This window comes from Neomonachus schauinslandi, chromosome 5 (genome assembly GCF_002201575.2).
Source record: "Neomonachus schauinslandi chromosome 5, ASM220157v2, whole genome shotgun sequence".
NCBI lineage: Eukaryota > Metazoa > Chordata > Mammalia > Carnivora > Phocidae > Neomonachus > Neomonachus schauinslandi.
Window position 1 is genome coordinate 154,130,321 of NC_058407.1, and position 25,664 is coordinate 154,155,984.

Sequence of the window (25,664 nt, forward strand, 5' to 3'; positions counted from 1 at the left end):
TCAGAGTCCATCGTCTCTCATGGTTCGTCTACCCCTCCGATTTCCCCTGCTTCATTCTTCCCCTCCCGCTACCTTCTTCTTCTTCTTCTTCTTTTCTTAACATATATTGCATTATTTGTTTCAGAGGTACAGATCTGAGATTCAACAGTCTTGCAAAATTCACAGCGCTTACCAGAGCACATACCCTCCCCAGTGTCTATCACCCAGTCACCCCATCCTTCCCACCCCACCCCCCACTCCAGCAACCCTCAGTTTGTTTCCTGAGATTAAGAATTCCTCATATCAGTGAGATCATATGATACATGTCTTTCTCTGTTTGACTTATTTCACTCAACATAATACCCTCCAGTTCCATCCACGTCGTTGCAAATGGCAAGATCTCGTTCCTTTTGATGGCTGCATAATATTCCATTGTATATATATACCAGATCTTCTTTATCCATTCATCTGTTGATGGACATCTTGGCTCTTTTTAATTTTTTTATTCTTATGTTAATCCCCATACATTACATCATTAGTTTTAGATGAAGTGTTCCATGATTCATTGTTTGTGCATAACACCCAGTGCTCCATGCAGAATGTGCCCTCCTCAATACCCACCACCAGGCTAACCCATCCTCCCACACCCCTCCCCTCTAGAACCCTGTTTGTTTTTCAGAGTCCATCGTCTCTCATGGTTCGTCTACCCCTCCGATTTCCCCTGCTTCATTCTTCCCCTCCCGCTACCTTCTTCTTCTTCTTCTTCTTTTCTTAACATATATTGCATTATTTGTTTCAGAGGTACAGATCTGAGATTCAACAGTCTTGCACAATTCACAGCGCTTACCAGAGCACATACCCTCCCCAGTGTCTATCACCCAGTCACCCCATCCCTCCCACCCCCCCCACTCCAGCAACCCTCAGTTTGTTTCCTGCAATTAAGAATTCCTCATATCAGTGAGATCATATGATACATGTCTTTCTCTGTTTGACTTATTTCACTCAACATAATACCCTCCAGTTCCATCCACGTTGTTGCAAATGGCAAGATCTCATTCCTTTTGATGGCTGCATAATATTCCATGGTATATATATACCACTTCTTCTTTATCCATTCATCTGTCGATGGACATCTTGGCTCTTTCCACAGTTTGGCTATTGTGGACATTGCTGCTATAAACATCGGGGTGCACGTACCCCTTCGGATCCCTACTTTTGTATCTTTGGGGTAAATACCCAGTAGTGCAATTGCTGGCTCGTAGGGTAGCTCTATTTTCAACTTTTTGAGGAACCTCCATACAGTTTTCCAGAGTGGCTGCACCAGCTTGCATTCCCACCAACAGTGTAGGAGGGTTCCCCTTTCTCCGCATCCCCGCCAACATCTGTCGTTTCCTGACTTGTTAATTTTAGCCATTCTGACTGGTGTGAGGTGGTATCTCATTGAGGTTTTGATTTGGATTTCCCTGATGCCGAGCGATATTGAGCACTTTTTCATGTGTCTGTTGGCCATTTGGATGTCTTCTTTGCAGAAATGTCTGTTCATGTCTTCTGCCCATTTCTTGATTGGATTCTTTGTTCTTTGGGTGTTGAGTTTGATGAGTTCTTTATAGATTTTGGATACTAGCCCTTTATCTGATATGTCATTTGCAAATATCTTCTCCCATTCTGTCGGTTGTCTTTTGGTTTTGTTGACTGTTTCCTTTGCTTTGCAAAAGCTTTTTATCTTGATGAAGTCCCAATAGTTCATTTTTGCCCTTGCTTCCCTTGCCTTTGGCGATGTTTCTAGGAAGAAGTTGCTTCAGCTGAGGTCGAAGAGGTTGCTGCCTGTGTTCTCCTTTAGGATTTTGATGGACTCCTGTCTCACATTGAGGTCTTTCAACCATTTGGAGTCTAGCACCATTTGTTGAAGAGACTGTCTTTGTTCCATTGGACATTCTTTCCTGCTTTGTCAAAGATGAGTTGACCATAGAGTTGAGGGTCCATTTCTGGGCTCTCTATTCTGTTCCATTGATCTATGTGTCTGTTTTTGTGCCAGTACCATGCTGTCTTGATGATGACAGCTTTGTAATAGAGCTGGAAGTCCGGAATTGTGATGCCGCCGGCTTTGCTTTTCTTTTTCAACATTCCTCTGGCTATGCGGGGTCTTTTCTGGTTCCATACAAATTTTAGGATTATTTGTTCCATTTCTTTGAAAAAAGTGGATGGTATTTTGATGGGGATTGCATTAAATATGTAGATTGCTCTAGGTAGCATTGACATCTTCACAATATTTGTTCTTCCAATCCATGAGCATGGAACGTTTTTCCATTTCTTTGTGTCTTCCTCAATTTCTTTCATGAGTATTTTATAGTTTTCTGAGTACAGATCCTTCATCTCTTTGGTTAGATTTATTCCTAGGTATCTTATGGTTTTGGGTGCAATTGTAAATGGGATCGACTCCTTAATTTCTCTTTCTTCTGTCTTGTTGTTGGTGTATAGAAATGTAACTGATTTCTGTGCATTGATTTTATATCCTGCCACTTTACTGAATTCCTGTATGAGTTCTAGCAGTTTTGGGTGGAGTCTTTTGGGTTTTCCACATAAAGTATCATATTATCTGCAAAGAGTGAGAGTCTGACTTCTTCTTTGCTGATTCGGATGCCTTTTATTTCTTTTTGTTGTCTGATTGTTGAGGCTAGGACTTCCAGAACTATGTTGAATAGCAGTGGTGATAGTGGACATCCCTGCCGTGTTCCAGACCTTAGGGGAGAAGCTCTCAGTTTTTCCCCATTGAGAATGATATTTGCTGTGGGTTTTTCATAGATGGCTTTTATGATATTGAGGTATGTACCCTCTATCCCTACACTGTGAAGAGTTTTCATCAAGAAAGGGTGCTGTACTTTGTCAAATGCTTTTTCTGCATCTATTGAGAGTATCATATGGTTCTTGTCCTTTCTTTTATTAATGTATTGTACCACATTGATTGATTTGCAGATGTTGAACCAGCCTTGCAGCCCAGGAATAAATCCCACTTGGTCATGGTGAATAATCCTTTTAATGTACTGTTGGATCCTATTAGCTAGTATTTTGGTGAGAATTTTTGCATCCATGTTCATCAGGGATATTGGTCTGTAATTCTCCTTTTCGATGGGGTCTTTGTCTGGTTTTGGGATCAGGTAATGCTGGCTTCATAAAATGAGTCTGGAAGTTCTCCTTCCATTTCTATTTTTTGGAACAGTTTCAGAAGAATAGTTATTAATTCTTCTTTAAATGTTTGGTAGAATTCCCCTGGGAAGCCATGTGGACCTGGGCTCTTGTTTTTTGGGAGATTTTTGATACTGCTTCAATTTTCTTTCTGGTTATGGGTCTGTTCAGGTTTTCTATTTCTCCCTGGTTCAGTTTTGGTAGTTTATACATCTCTAGGAACGCATCCATTTCTTCCAGATTGTCTAATTTGTTGGCATATAGTTGCTCATAATATGTTCTTATAATTGTTCGTATTTCTATGGTGTTGGTTGTGATCTCTCCTCTTTCATTCATGATTTTATTTATTTGGGTCCTTTCTCTTTTCTTTTTGATAAGTCTGGGCAAGGGTTTATCCATCTTATTAATTCTTTCAAAGAACCAGCTCCTAGTTTTGTTATTTTGTTCTACTATTCTTTTGGTTTCCTTGATTTCTGTCTTAATCCTATTTCCTTGATTTCTGCCTCAATCCTTATTATTTCTCCTCTCCTGCTGGGTTTAGGCTTTATTTGCTGTTTTTTCTCCAGCTCCTTTAGGTGTAGGGTTAGGTTGTGTATTTGACACCTTTCTTGTTTCTTGAGAAAAGCTTGTATTGCTATATATTTTCCTCTTAGGACTGCCTTTGTTGCATCTGAAAGATTTTGAACAGTTGTGTTTTCATTTTCATTTTTTTCCATGAATTTTTTAAATTCTTCTTTAATTTCCTGGTTGACCCATTCATTCTTTAGTAGGATGCTTTTTAGCCTCCATGTATTTGAGTTCTTTCCAACTTTCCTCTTGTGGTTGAGTTCGAGTTTCAAAGCATTGTGGTCTGAAAATATGCAGGGAATGATCCCTATCTTTTGGTACTGGTTGAGACCTGATGTGTGACCCAGGATGTGATCTCTTCTGGAGAATGTTCCATGTGCACTGGAGAAGAATGTGTATTCTGTTGCTTTGTAGTGGAGTGTTCTGAATATTTATCTGTGAAGCCCATCTGGTCTCGTGTGTTATTTAAAGCCCTTATTTCCTTGTTGGTCTTTTGCTTAAATGCTCTGTCCATTTCAATGAGGGGGGTGTTAAAGTCCCCTACTATTATTGTATTATTGTCGATGTGTTTCTTTGATTTTGTTATTAATTGGCTTATATAATCGGCTGCTCCCATGTTTTTTTTTTTTAAAGATTTTATTTATTTATTTGAGAGAGAGAGAGTGAGAGAGAGCACATGAGAGGGGGGAGGGTCAGAGGGAGAAGCAGACTCCCTGCCGAGCAGGGAGCCCGATGTGGGACTCGATCCCGGGACTCCAGGATCATGACCTGAGCCGAAGGCAGTCGCCCAACCAACTGAGCCACCCAGGCGCCCGGCTGCTCCCATGTTAAGGGCATAAATATTTACAATTGTTAGATCTTCTTGTTGGATAGACCCTTTAAGTATGATATAGTGTCCTTCCTCATCTCTTATGTTATTATCTTTTATGTCTCTTATGTCTTTGGTTTAAAATCTAATTTGATATAAGGATTGCCACCCCAGCTTTCTTTTGATGTCCATTAGTGTGGTAAATGGTCTTCCAACCCCTCACTTTAAAAGGTGTCTTTGATTCTAAAATGAGTCTCTTGCAGATAGCATATAGATGGGTCTTGTTTTTTTTTTATCCAATCTGATACCCTGTGTCTTTTGATTGGGGCATTTAGCCCATTTACATTCAGGGTAACTATTGAAAGATATTAATTTAGTGCCATTGTATTGCCTGTAAGGTGACTGTTACTGTATATTGTCTCTGTTCCTTTCTGGTCTATGTTACTTTTAGGCTCTCTCTTTGCTTAGAGGACTCCTTTCAATATTTCTTGTAGGGCTGGTTTGGTGACCTCAAATGCTTTTAGTTTCTCTTTGTCCTGGAAGCTTTTTATCTCTCCTATTTTCAATGACAGCCTAGCTGGATATAGTATTCTTGGCTGCATATTTTTCTCATTTAGTACCCTTCAATTATTTCTTTTTTTTTAAAGATTTTATTTATTTATTTGAAAGAGAGAGAGAGAGGGAGAGAGAGCACAGAGGGAGAGGGAAGAGCAGACTCCCCGCTGAGCAGGGAGCCCGATGTGGGGCTCGAACCCAGGAGCCTGAGATCATGACCTGAGCTGAAGGCAGACACTTAACTGATTAAGCCACCTAGGCGCCCCCCTTCAATTATTTCTTTCATAGATTGTGCCTTTGCTGTTGTATCTGAAAAATCATCACTATACCCAAGTCATCCAGATTTTCTCCTGTGTCATCTTCTAGGAGTTTTATAGTTTTGCATTTTACATTTAGGTCTGTGATCTATTGTGAGTTAAGTTTTGCATAGGTGTAAGGTCTGTGTCTAGATGTTGTATGTAGATGTCCAGTTATTCCAGTACCATGTGTTGAAAAGACTACCTTTTTCTGCATTGTATTGCCTTTGTGCCTTTATCAAAGATTAGCTGATTATATTTATGTGGATCTATTTCTGGCCTCTCCATTGCATTCTATTGATTCTCTTTGCCAATACCATACTATCTTGATTTTGTAGCTTTATAAAAAAGATTTTACTTATTTATTTATTTGAGAGAGAGACAGAGAGAGCACAAGCAGGGGCTGGGCAGAGGGAGAGGGACAAGCAGACTCCCTACTGAGTGGGGAGCCTGATGCAAGACTCGATCCCAGGACCCTGAGTTCATGACTGAGCTGAAGTCAGATGTTTAACTGACTGAGCCACCCAGGCACTCCTATAGTAAGTCTTGATATCAGGTAATGTCAGCCCACTGGCTTGGTTCTTCTTCAGTATTGTGTTGGCTATTTTTTATCTTTTGCCTTTCCATATAAACTTTGGAATCAGTTTGTTGATATCCACAAAATAACCTGCTGGGATTTTGATTTGGATTGTGTTAAATATATAGATCAAGTTAGGAAGAGCTGACATCTTGACAATATTGAATCTTCCTATCCATGAACATGGAATATCTTTCCATTTATTTACTTCATTTTGTATTTCTTCCATCAGAGTTTTGTAGTTTTCCTCATATAGATCTTATACATATTTTGTTATATCTATACTTAAAGTCCTTAATTTTTAGGATGCTAATATAAATGGTGTTATGTTTTTAATTCCAAATTCCACTGTTTATCACTGACACATAGGAAAGCAACTGACTTTTGAATATTAGCCTTGTATCTTGCAACCTTGCTATAATTCCTTATTAGTTCCAGGAGATTTTTGTTGTTGATTCTTCTGGATTTTCTACATAGCCAAGGATTTATATTTAAAAGTTTTTCTTACACCCCTACCCCCAGTTTTTTTTAAAGATTTTATTTATTTGACAGAGAGAGACACAGCTAGAGAGGGAACACAAGCAGGGGGAGTGAGAGAGGGAGAAGCAGACCTCCCGTGGAGCAGGGAGCCTGATGCAGGGCTCCATCCCAGGACCCTGGGACCATGACCTGAGCTGAAGGCAGACGCTTAACGACTGAGCCACCCAGGCGCCCCCCACCCCCATTTTATTGTGAACATTTCATTTTCAAATATACAAAAAAGTTGAAAAAGATGTATAGGGAAGACATATATTCACCAGCTCGATTCAACTATTTATATCTAATTACATTGGTTTTATCACATATTGATCACTCACAATATGTGTAATATGTGTAATATGTACTCACAACTGGGTAATTGCGTGTTAAGAAATGAGTTGAGTATACACAGGAAGTGAATGTGGACTGTTCTAGATGGCATTTCTTCTATAGAATTTGAAGGAACTCTTTTCAATCTCAGCTTCTACATCTACTAAGTGAATGTTTTCCACCTGCACTGAGGAAGTTGCTTGAAATACAGGTAACATCAAAAGTCTCAAGCAGTGTTGTGGAAGAAAACTATGGTGGCTGGGAAGGGGAGAGGAACAGAATCTGGGGTAGAAAGGACTCAAAGCTCATTCACTGATAAATATGAGAGAATGCAGGAAGAAGGGGTGCATTTAACCTGTGCCCCTCTAAATTTTCTTTGAGAATAGAGGCCCTAAAGTAATGTTTCTTAACCTCATTTCACAATAGAATCACTTAGAGCTTGAAAAAGTCCTGATATCCAGGCCACACCCTAGACCAGTTAAATCAGAATATCTGGAGGTGAGATCCAGACATTGGTATTTTTTTCGAGCTTACTAGCTTATTCGATTGTGCAGCCAATGTAGAAAACCTAGAGATTTACTTCCTTGGAAACAGAGGCTCTAGAGATTAATTCTTATTGACTTGGGCAAAGATACACTGACAACCAGACACGTTGGCAAAGTAGTCTCCTGGTCCAGTAAGCATTATTAGAGGTATGAACTTATTTAGGGCACTCAAGTATCATTTATCTTTGAGTGATAACTTAACAATTGATGGCCTTACACAGATATTGGTAATCTGAAAGTCCTGACTGAAGTCCAGAGGCCAACTGCACACTTAATAGGATATGGTTAGGTGATCAGAGAGTGCTTTGAGATTCATGGTATATGAATTTAGCAAATATCTATTTGGAATAAATTTCATGCTTGTAAGAGAGTTTTCTAATATCTGATTAATACTTTACTGTTACCATATGCAGATCTGTATGGTTCAGGGGTATTATTCTTGCCCCTGCCATTTTTGAAAAATGGTCTGTGATTTCTTGCTACAGTTAGAGAAATGTTGGTCCTAAGGGGTATATTATTTTAGTAAGTTTAATAGATCTAATTTCTTCTTTTTTTTTTTGGTAAAATAGAGCATCTTTAAAAAAAAATTTATTTATTTATTTGAGAGAGAGAGGTAGAGCACAGAGGGAGAGGGAGAAGCCGAAGGCCCAACATGGGGCTCAGTCCCAGGACCATGGGATCATGACCTGAGCCAAAGGCAGATGCTTAGCTGACTGAGCCACCCAGGTGCCCTGATCTATTTTCTTCTTATTGACCCAAGGATATACTACTACTCAGTAGCCTGTAAATGTAATGGTTAGTTTATTGTTAATGGAGATTCATAAATGGGGTACTTGGGCAAGAAAACCAATGTGTAATCTCTTCTAATTATAGGGGATAAGGTACTTTATGTCATAATATTGGAAATTGATTACCTTAATTATTTTATACATGTAACTTCTATTAAAAATGCAGCAAAGTCCACACTTTTCACACAAAAAAAATGACAATAAAATTCTAGTATATTATAGAAAAAAGGCTACTCCTCCTATTTGGCCAATTAAGCATGCTTGCATTCTTTTGTCAGCAAACATTTGTGGAGTACCTAGTAGGTGTTAGCACTGAGCTGGGAGTTGAGATACAAAGAGTCGTGAGGCATGACGCTTTTTTGCCCTTCAGAACTCACATGGCATTAGTGGTGAGGCAGACCGGAAACAGAAAGTCCAGTACAACGAGCTAAGTCCAAGGTTGAGATAAGCAGAATGCAAGAGGAGCCCAAGCTGGGCACTCAGCTGCTTGTTACAGGATGCAATGCACTGCACTGACTCCATGTGGTAGCACTGTCTGATAGTCCTGGCCAAATTCTTGCTGCTTGATGAGACATTCTGGAATAGAAAGATGCATTTCCCCAGTAGTCAAAATCTGCCAATTTATTTGTTGAATTACAGTTGTCATCTGTGGATACTCTGCAGGAAACTCAAAATACATTACTTTAAAAATACTCTTCTAGATCAGTCTGCTATATATTCAAGTGTGTTTTTTCTAAAGATTATTTATTTGAGAGAGAGAAAGAGCAAGTGAGAGTGAGAGTGAGAGAGCATGAGTGGGAGAAGGGGCAGAGGGAGAAGCACACTCCCCACTGAGCAGGGAGCTGGATGCAGGACTCGATCCCAGGACACTGAGATCATAACCTGAGCCGAAGGCAGATGCTTAACCAACTGCACCATCCAGGCGCCCCCCCCAAGTGTGTTTTTAAATGTTGTAAATGCAGCTTTCCCTTTACTTCTCTTTTGTCTGAAAGCCTCACAATACTTCAAAAGTTATACTTGCAACGAAAGTTTAGAAACATGACTTTCCTCTTAATGATGTAGTAAACAGTACTGTCTTAAACTCCAGCAAAGAAGCAGATAAAAAATGAACTGCTTCAGGGTGAATAATTGACAAATAACAAATAACCTCAAGACTTTGTCTTTTAAGCAATGAAAATATTCTTGGTATTTAATTATATGTTGCTAATCATTAAAATCAATTCTAAAACTGTTTTTTGAAAATAAGTGCTTTCTATAGTGATTTACTATAGCAACAGCCTGGAAATTCTCAGGCAACAACTCTCTTCTGCTTGTTTAATGATTTCTGTTTCATATTAGGACTAAATTGGTGGTTTTATTCAGTACTAAAGATTAGGTTACCTAGACTAGAAATGAGCTAGTCTTACATATTATACTTGGTGCTGGTGGGTTTTGTACTTTTAAGCTATCAATTCAATATCATGCTGTTGATTCTGCTGTAGTTCTGAAATACTTACTGTAAATTCCTTGGTTAATATTTTACATACTCTTGACCTATGAAGCCACTGATGTGTAGAGCTTTGGATAGGAAAAACAAACAACCCCTTCTCTGAAGAGCTCATGCAGCTTACTATAGGGTCACTGGAAGAGCAAGAAATAGTCAGTAGTTAGGACACTCCTTGTATTCAGAGCCTCAAATTTTAAGATATGACTTCTTCTCCCTCCCCGATCACTGTCTATTTGGGAAGAGAGGATTAAAAACAGGGGTGCCTGGGTGGCTCAGTCAGTTAAGCGCCCACCTTAGCCTCAGGTCATGATCCCAGGGTCCTGGGATCGAGCCCCACATCAGGCTCTCTGCTTGGCAGGGAGCCTACTTCTCCTTGTCCCTCTGCCTGCTGCTCTGCCTACCTGTGCTCTCTCTCTCTCGCTCTGTCAAATAAATAAAATCTTTTAAAAAACATATACAAGGGGCGCTTGGGTGGCTCAGTTGTTTAGCGTCTGCCTTCGGCTCAGGTCATGATCCCAGGGTCCTGGGATCGAGCCCCCATCAGGCTCCCTGCTCGGCGGGAAGCCTGCTTCTCCCTCTCCCACTCCCCCTTCTTGTGTTCCTGCTCTCGCTGTCTCTCGCTCTCTGTCAAATAAATAAATAAAATCTTAAAAAATATATATACAAAATATTACAGCTGCAAAGAAGTGTGTACATATAAGCAATACATCTGTTGGGGTTGCTAGAATAAATATTGAGATAATCAGTGTTTAACAATGTTCTATACTAAGTCCATTTGCCAAGTATCATGAACAGGAGCCCTTGTACCATCCCAAATTAAAAACATTTGGCCCAAAAGATTATGATTGAGGCTAACTCAGTTTACTAATGATGTGTCAGAAATGGGGTTGTGATGTAAGCTTATGTGGAGGAAACTCTATCCACAAGTTCATAGGACCACAATAATATATATCCTGTGTTTTACTGTGGAATTACCAATGATGATGATTTCTTCCCCATTGTTCGCGTCTTTCTTCTGTACATAAGAGTGATAATGTTCCATTGCAAAGGAACTACCTGAGGACAAGATTATGTCCAAAGGAGGAGATAATCCATCTCAGGGTTTGTTTGTTTTTTGAGAAATATTATATTGTTGTTTTTTTCCAGTTAGTCTTTAGAAGACTAAGTGAAAACATTATCGCCAACCTCTCACAAAGAAAAGCAGGTGTATAGACAGTTAGATTCTTACATTTCCTTTTCAGCAATGTGATCATATCAAGCTGCTAGTGATCTTGGTATTTGTTATAGGTCATTGCTTTTCATTGAAACCTTCTGAATTCATTTTCACAGAAAGTATATGACTATTCTTTTTTTTTTAAGATTTTTTATTTATTTATTTGAGAGAAAGACTGAGCGAGAGAGACAGTACAGGAACAAGGGCAGAGGGAGAGGGAGAAGCAGACTCCCCGCTGAGCAAGGAGCCTGATGCAGGGCTCGATCCCAGGACCCTGGGATCATGACCTGAGCTGAAGACAGACACTTAATCGACTAAGCCACTCAGGTGCCCCAGTATATGACTATTCTTTAAATTTTTTTTCTGGGGTGCCTGGGTTGCTCAGTCAGTTAAGCATCTGACTTGATTTTGGCTCAGGTCATGATCTCAAGGTAGTGAGATTGAGCCCCTTGACATGGAAAGAAGTATTTGAGCTGAGTTCTGAAGAATAAGTAGGCACTAACTAGAAGGCCTCTGCCTAGAATCATGTGCAAAACCTCCAACCATCACTACCTCCTCCTCTAAAAGCCATAGCTGGGAATGTATGTCCTTGGTGCTCTGGACTGGACTACATTGGTTAGGAATGGCCACCCCTTCCAATCAGTGCTCCAGTAGACCACCCTTCATCTTGAGCCCTACTCAGTCCAAGAAGTGATTGATTATGACCTACCGACCCATTGTTCTTGTGCTGCTACTTTCTGGGCTCTGAGACAAACACAGAGGCTTGGGTCACAGACTGGGCCATCCAACACATACCAGATGTAGCCTCTGGAAGTAACAGAGCCACCAAGGATGCCATTGAAATGTGGTGTCACTTCTGCTCCACCCAAACTATCTATGGAAAACCTCATTTCTGGGGGCATGTAGTGTTTTGTCCTCCCTTCCCTTTAAGAAAAATCCTCTCCCTTCTTCCCTCTCCAACTAACCACCCAACTCCCACCTCCCTTCTCTCTCTCTCCCTTTCCCTCTGCCCCGACCCCTGTGTACACACACACTCTCTCAAATAAATAAATCTTTAAAAAATGTGTTTTTTCCTTCTCATAAATTCATATTAAAAATACCACTTTCCCTTGTTGAGATTTTTAGTTCAGATCTAGATAAAAACCTTAGCTCCAAACTCACTAGCTGTGGAACTTTGGGCAACTCAACCTAGTTAAGCCTTAGTGTCTTCTTCAGGGTTATTGTGAAAATTTGTAGCAATGACAGAAAAGTGTCAAACAGGGCCAGGCACATAGTAAGCCTGTAACCCATGTGACACCATCATTATTCTTATGAGGGTCTCATCAGGCTGATCCTAGAAAGGAAAAGTTCCTTTCCTATTCTTGAGGTAGCAACAGATTATGTGAACTCAAAGTTTCCCATCCTTAATTCAAAAGCATCTGTACTGCCACAAAATAATATTATGGTTTAGCAAGTATAAGCTAAGACAAGAAAATGAAGAAAAAGACCCCAAATAGCAATATTTTAGAATGTTATAACCTGCAGGTAGGTGTTTTTTCTTTTGAAAGCAGAACATTATGAGAGAAAATTGGGTGCAAAAATTTTTTCCATAAGCAAGAGATGCAATTGCTATTATTATTAAGATAACATTAAAGATACTTGTTTATTGTTTCTGCCTCCACTACAATGTATGCTTTGTTGACGATAAGGATCGTTGTTGATTTATTTACTCTATATTGCAAGCACCTAAAACAGTAACTACTCATTTAAATGTTCATCCCCCTGCATTTCCTTGAGCTTCTAGCCTAAAGCTTTCTCTCTGCAGTATTGGTCGCATGCTCACAGGAGGCTTTGCCTCTGCAGATTACCACAGGAGTTCCGCATGCCCCCTCTCACCATGGTAAAAAGAGAAAAAGAAGGTTCTGTCTTGGAGATAGAATATCTCCCGGAGAGAACCCTTGGCAGGTGGAATCCAATTTCTTGATATTTCTGAAACTGGGATCTGTTATAACTAGAAAATGCCGAAGGATAACGGGCTCCTGCTGCTAACCAAACACTCAGATAAAAATGCAAGTGCCTCAGCCAAGCACAAACCAGTCTTTTCATAAAACAGTGGGCTTCTGAGCACATATTGTAGTAGTTCCGTGTCCAGCAGCTCATGGTCATGGCTCTGTGGTTCTTTTCCCCTTTAAAGGTCTTGATTAGGCCAATTCCTTTCTTCTTTGTGTTTGAGAAATGTGGATTTAGGCTGTTTCAAACTGAAACTTGGGTTTCCATTACCTTGTTGGCATCTTGCACCCATTGTCAATCCAGTTCTCTCATCTGGTCTGTCTTGTGGTTCCAGTCAGTGAACAGTCAAAGGTCGTGAGACAGGCATGTGCGCACCTACAACATCATGTTCAAAAGTACAACCATGACCTTGTCTTCTCATTCTCAAAAATCTGTGCTCAGCTGTTTCAAACCTCCTGTGTCCTTGTTAGTAATGGCCAATTAGAAATCACTGAATCCTTTCCCTATAATGGTCAGAGGCTGCCAATTTATAGTAATTTGGACATAAGTGCCAATGGGAAATGTACATTATTCAAGCTACTTTGACTGTGACAGAAACCCAGTGCAGGCTAGCTGAAATAAAAAAGGAACTTGCCAGCTCTTATAACTGAAAAGTCAGGCAGAGGTAGAGCTGGGTAGGTACTCAGATTATGATAGGAACCTGTTTTCTCTGTCCCTGACTTTCCTTCTGTATAGAGTGCAGCCTTTTACCACATGGCAGCAAGGTAACTCCAGGCTTACTTGGGCCCAACAGTCCAAGATCCTAAAGGAAACATGTACATTTCTCTCAGTAGCACAGCAAAAGTCCCCCAGTGGACCCTGAAAAGCTTTCTGTGAGTCACATACCCATCCCTGACTCAGTAGTTGTAGCCTGAGGCTGGAGTTCTGACTACGTCTGGGCATGTGCCTGAACTTGAGGGTGGGGGTTGGGTGGTCAGTTGGGGAGGGAAGAAGGGAGAGGATTTTTTTCTTAAAGGAAAGAAGGAATACAGGGAAGACAAAACATTACATGCCCCCAGAAATGAGGTTTTCCATAGATAGTTTGGGTGGAGCAGAAGTGACACCATATTTCAGTGGCACCCTTGGTGGCTCTGTTACTTCCAGAGGCTACATCTGGTATGTGTTGGATGGCCCAGTCTGTGATCCAAGCCTCTGTGTTTGTCTCAGAGCCCAGAAAGTAGCAGCACAAGAACAATGGGTCAGTAGGTCATAATCAATCACTTCTTGGACTGAGTAGGACTCAGGATGAAGGGTGGTCTACTGGAGCATGACTGGAAAGGGTGGCCATTCCTAACCAATGTAGTCCAGTCCAGAGCACCAAGGACATACATTCCCAGCTATGGCTTTTAGAGGAGGAGGTAGTGATGGTTGGAGGTTTTGCATATGATTCTAGGCAGAGGCCTTCTAGTTAGTGCCTACTTATTCTTCAGAACTTAGCTCAAATACTGCTTCCCCAGGGGAGCCTTTTCTGGACTCCACTTGCCAAGAGTAGGCCAGACCCTCTGGCTATGTGCTCCTATCTAATACCTTGTGTTTTCCATCACAGCACTCAATGCACTTAATGCAGTGACCTTTTATTTTTTTATGATTTTATTTATTTATTTGAGAGAGAGAGAGAGGAGAGAGGGGAGAGCATAGAGGAAGAGTGAGAGAGAGAAGCAGACTCCCTGATGAGCAGAGAGCCCAATGTGGGGCTCAATCCCAGGACCCTGAGATCATGACCTGAGCTGAAGGGAGATACTTAACAGGCACCCCTAATGCAGTGATTTTATGTTGCCATATGTAAATCACTCTTATCTGTGATTGCTTGATAAATATCTAGCTCCTGCACTAGGAGGTGAGCTTCTTGAGGGTGGGAACTATTGAATACACAGTACTTAGCCCAGTGTCAGCACATTAATAATCACACAGTACCTTTTTTTTTTTTTTTAAAGATGAATGAATGATACCTAATTTCTGGTAACAGTGACTGATTTTAGTATGAAAATGTAACAAACTGCCTCTTCTTCTTCCTAAACTATCACATAGTTTGAACTTTTCACTTATTTCCTCACTTGCCTAAATGAATGAGGTGATATTTTAGGTAGCCTAGGTGACCAAAAAGCAGCAGCAGACTGGATAGTCAGCCCCCAAATAATCAGGAGCCCTCTTTTACTATATACGATTTAAATGAAAAAAATATATCAGGAACATAATCAAAAATCATAGAAATCTGGAGCTTAGTGAAGTTCTTGGCAGAAAACCAGGACATGCTACTCCTGAATATCACTGTTAACTATAGTTTCCTCTTGTAACCTCTAATTGTGTTGAATAATAATAATAAGTTTAGTAATAAAAATGAATGCCAAATTCCCACCATTTTGTTTAAAACATGTCAGAAAGGGGCGCATGGGTTGTTAAGTGCCCGACTCTTGGTTTTGGCTCAGGTCATGATCTCATGGGTCGTGAGATCTTGCCTTGCATGGGCTCTGCACTGAGCAGGGAATCCACTTGAGTATTCTCTCCCTCTTCCCTCCCCCTACTCATGCATGCTCGCGCATGTATTCTCTCTCTCTCTAAAATAAATAAATCTTTAAAACATGTTGGATGGTAATTTCAAGCCTGGAGTATTATGAGCATGTAGATGTATATACCTATGCATTGAGCCTCACCTCCGCCTCCCTCCTCCCATGTACCATGTGTGTGTGGTCCTTCAGGCTTTATGATCACAGGTTTATATGTCAGCCTCCTCTGGTATGGGCAACCGGAAGGCAGGGATTATTCAGTTATTCAAAAAAATCCAGATTATTTAATAACATTTCTGTTACTTCTTTAAAAAGCAAAACTGTTCTGAAACTTTTTATTATGTAGCTTTGAATTAATAAGAAAAGAAACCACTAGAGAAACTAATTATGTTTTAAATCTTTTTTTCTTTCCCTAGTACAATTTTAGATCTTCATGATGCTATGTTTAATTTGATTTGCCTGGTCCCCCTGGGCATTGCAGTAATTCCGATTCTGGTTTGGAGCCCATTCTCACTCAGGAACAAGACAGACTACACAGGGGCTCTTTAAGACCAATGCTGGCTATCATGAGATTCAAACAAAACTTCAGTTGTTTATCTGTTCTGATAGAGTTTACATTATACCAGAAGGCAAACTGTTCTTTATAACCTCTAATTTGTTTAGAAAACAAAACAGAGAACACAAAAAAATCCAACATGTTTTAGGGCTTTTTGATTATAATAATAAACTTAATAAGAAAGTTAAATATGAATTAAGGCCTCTCTGTTGGCTGTTTCCAAGTGGTCTTTTGGCCTGGTCACAACCTGTTATTCCTCACCCTTGAATCACTCCGTGAGTTGGTTTGGTTTCCCAGAGTCCACCTGACTATGCATGCCACTTCCTTTTATTTTAAGCCCTATACTGCTTCTTCAGCTGGTCCTATTAGTGAAGACATCATTTTTTTTCTTCCATTAAGTAATACCATATCACCATCATCTGTAGATTCCCCTGTGACTGATAGTGGTCAAATGTGGGGGATTCAGGGACCAGAGAACCCATATAACCCAGATTTATACTGCTCAGGGTCTTAGGCACAAAGCTTTTAGTTACGAAGAAACAGGGACTCAACTTCAGCTATCTTAAATAAAGAGGTTTCTTGTAAGGATCCAGTAGGCAAATTCATAGGCATGGGGGACAGGACATAAAATAGATTGAATCATAGAAGGACTAGAGTGAGAAAGGCAAGGGCTGAGGTGGCTTTCTCTGCCTCTGACATCTTTATTTCACTATTCCCTCACTCTCTCTCAATCTCTCTCTCTCACACACACACACTCACACACACACACACTCACTCACACACACACACACACACTCAAACATACACTCAACTGAGCACCAGAGCTTTCACGTTAGTTGCTTGCTTTCATTTAACTGACTCAGACTCTGTGTGCCTGTTGGATTCTCTCTTTTTTAAAAAGTTTTATTTATTTATTTATTGTTAAGTAATCGCTACACCCATAGTGGGGCTCGAACTCACAACCCTGAGATCAAGAGTTGCATGTTCTTCCCAGCCAGGAACCCCTGTTAGATTCTCTTACCCAAGAACAGTCATTGCTTAGCATGACATGTTGTTTATATTGGTGTGCTGAAGATGCTTGACAACTGGCTCTCTGAAAAAAAAGATGTATACATATATAACTTTATTATACATTTTACTGATAAAAAGGATGTGTAGCATATGAACTTATAAATAATACAATATACCTACTCCTTATTGTAAATTTCATACACCTATAATTTCAGTGTGACTTGTTATTTCTTTTTTTTGTTGTCATTTCTTAAAATTCCACTGTTAGTCTTTATAATTTACAACAATAGTCATGAAATCAAGACTATGAATAAGCTTGATTACTATTCAGTTCAACAAAGAACTCACGTATGTCATAGACCAAGGAGTGTAGTTACAACCTAAATGTTGTTTTATATTTTTGTTTATGTTAACTAGTAAGATAAAACTGAAATAATAAACACATACTTCTGAACTTTACTCGATCATTAATGATGTGAGCAACTTCTCTGATAGACTGATGATAGGTTTTGAATACTAGAAAGAATATGTCCTCGGGCGCCTGGGTGGCTCAGTCGGTTGGGCGACTGCCTTCGGCTCAGGTCATGATCCTGGAGTCCCGGGATCGAGTCCCGCATCGGGCTCCCTGCTCAGCGGGGAGTCTGCTTCTCCCTCTGACCCTCCTCCCTCTCATGCTCTCTGTCTCTCATTCTCTCTCTTGCAAAAAAAAAAAAAAAAAAGAATATGTCCTCAATTTCCCGTGCTTTTCACAGTGTAACAGCTATACACATGACAGTTTTGAGTTTTATCTGCATTATTTTTTTTAAGATTTTATTTTATTTTATTTTGACAGAGAGAGATACAACAAGAGAGGGAACACAGGCAGGGGGAGTGGGAGAGAGAGAGGCAGGCTCTCCACGGAGCAGGGAGCCCTATACAGGACTTGATCCCAGGACTCTGGGATCATGAACTGAGCTGAAGGCAGACGCTTAACGACTGAGCCACCCAGGCACCCCTTGTCTGCATTATTAACATTTTCTTTACTACTTTCTTAAGTCTAGACCAGAGGCTGGCAAACTATAGACTGTGGGCCAAATCCAACCTATGGTCTCTTTCTGTACAGTCTGAGATATAAGAAAAATTTTTGCATTTTTAGAGGCTTGTTAAACAAATAATTATTGTGTGACAGGAACTGTATGTGACTCACAAGCTGAAAATATGTGGCTCCTCTTTTTTTTTTAAGATTTTATTTATTTATTTATTTGAGAGAGTGAGAGAGAGAGCATGAGCAGGGGGAGGGGCAGAGGGAGAGGGAGAAGCAGACTCCCCACCCAGCAGGGAGCCCAACACAGAACTCCATCCCTGGACCCCGAGATCATGACCTGAGCTGACGTTTAACCAATTGAGCCACCCAGGCACCCCTATCTGGCTCTTTATAGAAAAAGTTTGCCAACCCCTGGTCTAGATAATCAACAAAACAAAACAATAATATATACTGATTTCCATGGTATAAGTAAATCCATTATGGCTAATTTCAGGCTATAAATGTGATATTACTGAATACAGATTTAGGGGAAGTGATGCTCAGTAACATACGATTATAAGATAAAAACAAAAACAAAATCAGAGAGGGAGACAAACCATGAGAGACTCTGGACTCCGGGAAACAAACTGAGGGTTACAGAAGGGAGGGGGTGGAGGGAAGGGGTAGCTGGGTGATGGGTATTAAGGAGGGCATGTGTTGTGATGAGCACTGGGTGTTATACGCAACTAATGAATCATTGAACACTACATCAAAAACTAATGACGTACTATATGTTGGCTAACTGAACATAATTAAAAAAATAAATAAAAAAGTATAAAAACCAGCTTAAAAATAATCATAATACCAGATGTACATGCTGTATCACCATACAGATCTAGCAGGCATTGATTACATTAAAAGCATAAGTAATAGTAAAATATAGTAATGAGAAAGTAATGTTTTGAGTACTTACCACTTTCGTTTTTAATATCATTTCCTTAATCATAAACTTACATTATTTATTTTTTAATAATTGCTATGTTTAAAAACCAGCTTGAGGAATTCCTGAAAAGTTGACAAGTCTCTCACCAGCCAGGAGAGCAGGCTCCAGCATAGCACTGGGTGCACATCATAAGAGTACTCACTGGGTTGCTTCTACTTGGTCTGTGGGTAGATGTTCAGGAAGTAGTGGAAGCAATGTAGGTAGAGTAAACCTGATTCATATGCTGAGTTCTCTGATCCAAGCCAGCATACTGCAGTAAGAGAATTCAAAATGGTATATTTCCTGAATTTGTTTTCATTTTGTTTTCCCTAAAATCAGCAAAGTTCTTTTAGGGCCTGGAGATAGGGAAAACTAGGGATGGGGATGGTGACTGTATTATTTTCCAATCCTGAAATGGGGATCTAAAGGTGGTGAAGAAGTTTGGACTTGTGCAAACTTTAATATGCCCCATGAGGAAAGAATCAGTGAACTTAAAGATATGTCAATAGAAATTACTCAAGCTCAAACACAAAGAGAGTGAGGGAAAAAAAAGAATAGAGCACCTAAGAGACTTAGGACAATATGAAAGAGTCAAACATACTTTTTAATGGAATTCCTCCCACCCCAAAAGAAAATGGAACAGGTTAGAAGAAATATTTGAAGAGACAATAGCCAAGAATTTTTCAAAAAATAATGAAAGACATCAAACCCAGAAGCTCAAGCTCTAAATAGCTCAGAGAACCAGGAAAAAACCAGGATAAATATTAAAAACCCTACCAACCATACGAAACAAAAAACACCTAGACACATCATATGCAAACTGATGAAAACCAAAGATAAAAATAAACCACTGATGGTAGCCAGAGAAATAAGATACATTACATGGAGAGGAACAAAAATTGGATTAGCAGCACACTTTTCATCAGAAACAATGCAAGACAGAAGACAATGTAATGACATCTTCAAAATGTTGAAAGAAAAAAAACTTGTCAACTTAAAATTTTATAAACAATGCAAATATCTTTAAAAAATTAGGGTGAAATCAAGACTTTCAGACAAACAAAAGGCTGAAAAAATTACCAGCAGATTTGCATTACATAAAGTGTTCAAGGAAGTTACCAGTTGGAAACTTGGGTCTACACCAAGGAATAAAGATCTCTAGAAATGGTTAAAATGAAGGTAAATATATCTTTTTTTTTTTTTTAAAGATTTTATTTATTTATTCATGAGAGACAGAGAGAGAGAGAGAGAGAGGCAGAGGGAGAAGCAGGCTCCCAAGGAGCAGAGAGCCCGATGCGGAACTCGATCCCAGGACCCTGGGATCATGACCTGAGCCGAAGGCAGACGCTTAACCATCTGAGCCACCCAGGCGCCCAAAATGAAGGTAAATATAAAAAACTTCTTTTTTCTTATTTTTAATCACTTTAACAGGTGACTGAGGATCACTTGTATCTTGCTGGTGAAAATGTAAAGTGGTACCACCACTCTGGAATACATTTTGGCAGTTTCTTATAAAACTAAACACGCAATTACCATGAAACATAGCAATTGCACTTTGGGGCATTTATCCCAGAGAAACGAAAACTTGTATTTATACAATAACCTATAAATGAATATTCATAACAACTTGATTCATAACAGCCAAAAACTAGAACAGCTTAACGGTTAAAGAACTAGAACAAATTAATGATTAAACAAACTATGATACATATAAACCATGGAAGACTACTCAACAATAAAAATTAACAAACTATTGATATACACACCAACTTGGGTGATTCTCCAGGGAATTATACCGAATGAAAAATCCAATCACAGAAGGTTATATACCATATGATTCCTATTAGATAACATTTGTTGAAATGAAAAAATCTTAGAAATGGAGGACAGATTAATGGTGGCCAGAGGTTTAAGATGGGAGTGGGAAGGGTTAGAGATGAGTGTGGTTATGGGCGCCTGGGTGGCTCAGTTGGTTAAGCGACTGCCTTTGGCTCAGGTCATGATCCTGGAGTCCCGGGATCGAGTCCCGCATCGGGCTCCCTGCTCGGCAGGCTTCTCCCTCTGACCCTCCTCCCTCTCATGCTCTCTGTCTCTCATTCTCTCTGTCTCAAATAAATAAATAAAATCTTTAAAAAAAAAGAGAGAGATGAGTGTGGTTATAAAGGGCAACACAAGCAATCCTTGTGGTGATGGAATTGTTCTGTATCTTGACTGTGGTGGTGGATACATGAACCTACATGTGATAAAATTGTATGGAACTAACACCCACATATGTAAGTAAAACTCTGGAAATCTGTGTCAAAATCCTGGTTGTGATAATATGCTATAGTTTATAAGACGTTACCATTAGGGTAAAATGGGTAAAGATTACATGGGATAACTCTGTACTCTTTCTTACTATAGCATGTGAATCCACAATTATCTCCACAAAATTTTCAATACAAGATAATTGACTATATAAAATAAAAATAGCAGCAGTGTAGGGGCCCCTGGGTGGCTCTGTTGGTTGAGAGACTGACTCTTGGTTTTGGCTCAGGTCATGATCTTGGGGTCTTGAAATCAAGCCCCGCATCTGCTCCGCTCAGCACAGAATCTGCTTGAGATTCTCTCTCTCCCTCTCCCTTGGCTCCTCTCCCTGCTCGCGCGCACACGCTCTCTCTCTAAAATAAATAAATAGGGGCACCTGGGTGGCTCAGTCGTTAAGTGTCTGCCTTCGGCTCAGGTCATGATCCCAGGGTCCTGGGATCGAGCCCCACATCGGGCTCCCTGCTCAGCGGGAAGCCTGCTTCTCCCTCTCCCACTCCCCCTGCTTGTGTTCCCTCTCTCGCTGTGTCTCTGTCAAATAAATAAATAAAATCTTTAAAAAAACCCACAAAAACCTCTCACAACCAATTAAAAGATAAGAAAGAACCAAATAAAAAATGAGCAAATATTTAACAGACATTCTACCAAAGAAGATATACAGATGGAAAATAAGTACATGAAAAGATCTTTAACATTATTGGTTATTGAGAAAAGGCAAATTAAGACCACAGTGAAATACCACTACCTAACTACTGGAATGGCTAAAATAGAAACTGACAATACCATGTGGTAACAAGGTTGTGGAGCATCCAGAACTCATACAGTCCTGGGAGAATTAAAATGGCACAGCTGCTTTGGAAAACAATTTGATAGCTTATTAGAAAGTTAAATAGACAAAGAATCTGACATAGAATCCAGAAATCCCATTGCTAGCTATTTGCTCAAGAGAACAAAAAACTATGTTCACACAAAACATGTACACAATTGTTTATGGCAGCTTTACTCACTATCACACACATAAAAAAAAACCTGGAAATAACTCAAATGTCCAACTGGTTAATAGGTAAACAAATTATGGTACATCTACATCATGGAATGATACATGTCAGTAAGAAGACAGATTTACTGATACATCAGTGTGAATGAATGCCAAGCACATAATGCTGAGTAAAAGAAGCCAGACTCAAAATATTATCTACTGTATGATTCCATTTAATATTCTGGAAAGGGTAAAACCATCGGGGCAGCAAACACATTAGCGATTGCCAGGATCTAAGGTGGGGAGAGAGGTTGACAACAACAGATGCTGGGAATTTTTTTTAGGGAATGGAAATATTCTGTATTTTGATTGACAAATGCATAATTGTATGCATTTGTCAAAACTCAGAAATTGTACACTACAGAGGGTGAATTACCTGACTTAAAAAAATATTTAAAGACCACAGAAATTGTTTTCATTTTCTTTTTGGGAGATTGTCCTGAAGTGATTACACAAATGCCATTTGACTTGCTATTTAGATATGTCATTTTCGGGGCACCTGGGTGGCTAAGTTGCTTAAGCGTCCAACTCTTGATTTCAGCTCAGGTCATGATTTCAGGGTCATGGGAGTGAGCCCCGTGTCTGGCTCCTAGCTGGGTGTGCAGTCTGCTTGGGATTCTCTCCCTTTCCGTCTCCTCCCCCCTCTGTCCCTACCCCTTCTGCCCTTCCCCTCTTCCCACCCCCCACAATGCTCTCTCTCTCAAATAAGTAAATACATCTTTTTAAAAAAGGAGATGTCATTTTCTTCTTTTAGGTTATCTCAACATTTTAAAAATCATTACCTCATTAAAAACTTCACGACTACTGAATACTTTTTTTAGTAATATTTTTTTTATTAAAGTACATATTGCTTCTGCTAAGAACCTCTTCCCTGCCTTCTCCCTGTGAGCCATGTTACAGACCCCCTATTTGCAGCCAGATTCTGAATCAGTACACCTGGGATGGCCCAGGAACTTGCACTGTTACTAGCACCACCAGGGAATTTTGATGCTCGTGGGCTGAGGACAGCTAATAAACACTAGGAGGCAGTAGAATATTGTGTGAAGAATGTGGGTTCTAAAATCAGACCGCCTACTTAATCCTGCCTCAACCACCCACAGGCTGTGCAATGGAAGCTTTATGTGCCTTGGATTCTTCCTGTTCGGAAAAAAACCAAAAAGGTAGTAACAATAGTATCAACCTCATTAGACTGTAATGAGGATTGAAAGAGATGCCACATATAAGACACTTAGCAGGACATCTGGCATCTAGTGTCCTCTGTCGTTGTTTCTAGTGATCTGTTCATGAAGAGCAAGGCTGTGGCCCAGATCTAGAATTTCATGTGGTAGAAATACACCCATTTTCCTTTCTAGAGTGCTTTTCCTCCAAATGCCTCCCAGAGAACTGGGCAAGCCTCACACTATGGGGGAGGGTGATGGATATGGGGACTAAGAAATGCAAGGATTTTGACTTCAGGTCATAAGCAGCTGACAATTTGTCAAGCATACAACTATCAAAAGAATAGATATCTCCGCTTATAAACTTTGTCACAGGTATGTACTTTTTGCAGTAAATTATTTCCTATTTTGTGGAGCGCTAGGGAACTCTGAATTGGTTAGATTTATTGTTAGTGTGGGAAAACAGTTAAACCATTTCTCTTTTGTACTATGTAAGTACAGGTATGTTTGTATTAGCATTTAGGGAAAAATCCACAGAATTCCTAATTCACAAAAGAAAGTAAGCAGGTGAAGGAACAGATCCTGTAACTGGAAGTCTTTAATCCAGATGTACATGTACAGGTGGTCTTTATTAATTACCATTTTTACAGACAAAATAATTAAGGCGATATGATTTTCCAAGGTCACATGGGAAATGTCAGGGGCGTAACAAGAATCTGAGTTTCCTGCCTCCTGGTATGAAGACTCACCCTGTTTTTGATGATAAAGATGAGAGCTGGATAAACTGACATGGGGTTTAGGGACTAGGAGTGTGTGGTGGGGCAAAAAAAAGACCCTGAAAGAGAACCACAGGCATGTCTGAACAATCTGGGAACATTCGCATTCCTACCCATTGCACTTTTCAGACAAACGAGGTCTGATATTTGTTGGGTGAAGGAAGGCTGGCTGGCCATCTTCAGTCCCCATTAGGAGAATGATGTGGGTAAATCACCACTGCCTAATGTTTTGCTGGTATTGAAACTTGATTATGTGGGTACACTGAGAGTGGAATCATTACCCACAGGCACATTAACAGAACTCTCAGCCCAGTGCAAAAAATAAAAAATAAAAACACCCAAACCTATTTACTAATTTACACTGAGAAATTTATCAGTGAGACTGATCCTTGCGTTCCCCATCAGCACATCCCCACCATGTGGTGAGCTTGTAATGAGGGACGTGGCCATTTAGAATTATGTTAATGGATGATGTCATGGAACCTGGATAAAATGGATGCACCCATCTCCATCCACACAGAGAGACATCTGCCGCACTGAGCCAAGTGGAGGGTACTGCCTCCTGGGCTGATGATGGAGATCCATGACCAAATCAGCCTGCCTTTCCATTTTCTTTCTTTCTTTTTTTTTTTTTTTTAAGATTTTATTTATTTATTTGACAGAGAGAGACACAGTGAGAGAGGAAACACAAGCAGGGGGAGTGGGAGAGGGAGAAGCAGGCTTCCCGTGGAGCCAGGAGCCCGATGTGGGGCTCGATCCCAGGACCCCGGGATCATGACCTGAGCCGAAGGCAGCCACTTAACCAACTGAGCCACCCAGGTGCCCCTGCCTTTCCATTTTCTCAGGCTGACACTCCTCCCCACTCCACCCACAATGAGCTGTTTTTTCTGTAGATATGTTATGACCTTCCTTCAGTCAATCTGCAGTCAAGTTTTGCCTTGGGGACCTGCCTCTCTAAAAGGTGACTTTGCATCTCTTTGCTCTAATCCATTATACATATGCTTTTACAAAGTGTGATTTTTTTTAGACAGCGATTTTATTTCCCTATTTCTAGAATTTTTTTCAGGGCATTTTTTTTTCCCAGGGCAATTTTAACAGGGCAGTTCTAATGATCAACTGCATGTACTGCCTATCATGTCAAAAAGACCTGACTTAGGGGTGCCTGGGTGGCTCAGTGGGTTAAGCATCTGCCTCCAGTTCAGGTCATGATCCTGGGGTCCTGGGATTGAGCCCAGCATCGGACTCCCTGCTCAGCAGGGAGTCTGCTTCCCCCCTCTGCCTGCAGCTCCCCCTGCTTGTGTTCTCTCTCTCTCGCTATCTCTCTCTGTCAAATAAATAAATAAAATCTTAAAAAAAACACCTGACTTAATTTTTTTTCTTAAAACATCTTTAAACATATATGTCAAAAATGTAATGTATATTGGGCGCCTGGGTGGCTCAGTTGGTTGAGCGACTGCC

The 25,664-nt window shown here is 40.2% G+C and overlaps 1 protein-coding gene across 1 annotated transcript in view; it reads left to right on the plus strand.

The window, feature by feature from the left end:
• LOC110577529 (transmembrane protein 180-like) overlaps positions 1–15,927 on the plus strand; it is a 38,056-nt gene extending 22,129 nt beyond the window's left edge. The window contains exon 6 of the mRNA XM_021686863.1: positions 15,795–15,927. Within this exon, the coding sequence (XP_021542538.1) occupies positions 15,795–15,927 (133 nt within the window). The remainder of the gene's footprint in view (positions 1–15,794) is intronic.
• The last annotated feature ends 9,737 nt before the right edge of the window (positions 15,928–25,664 follow it).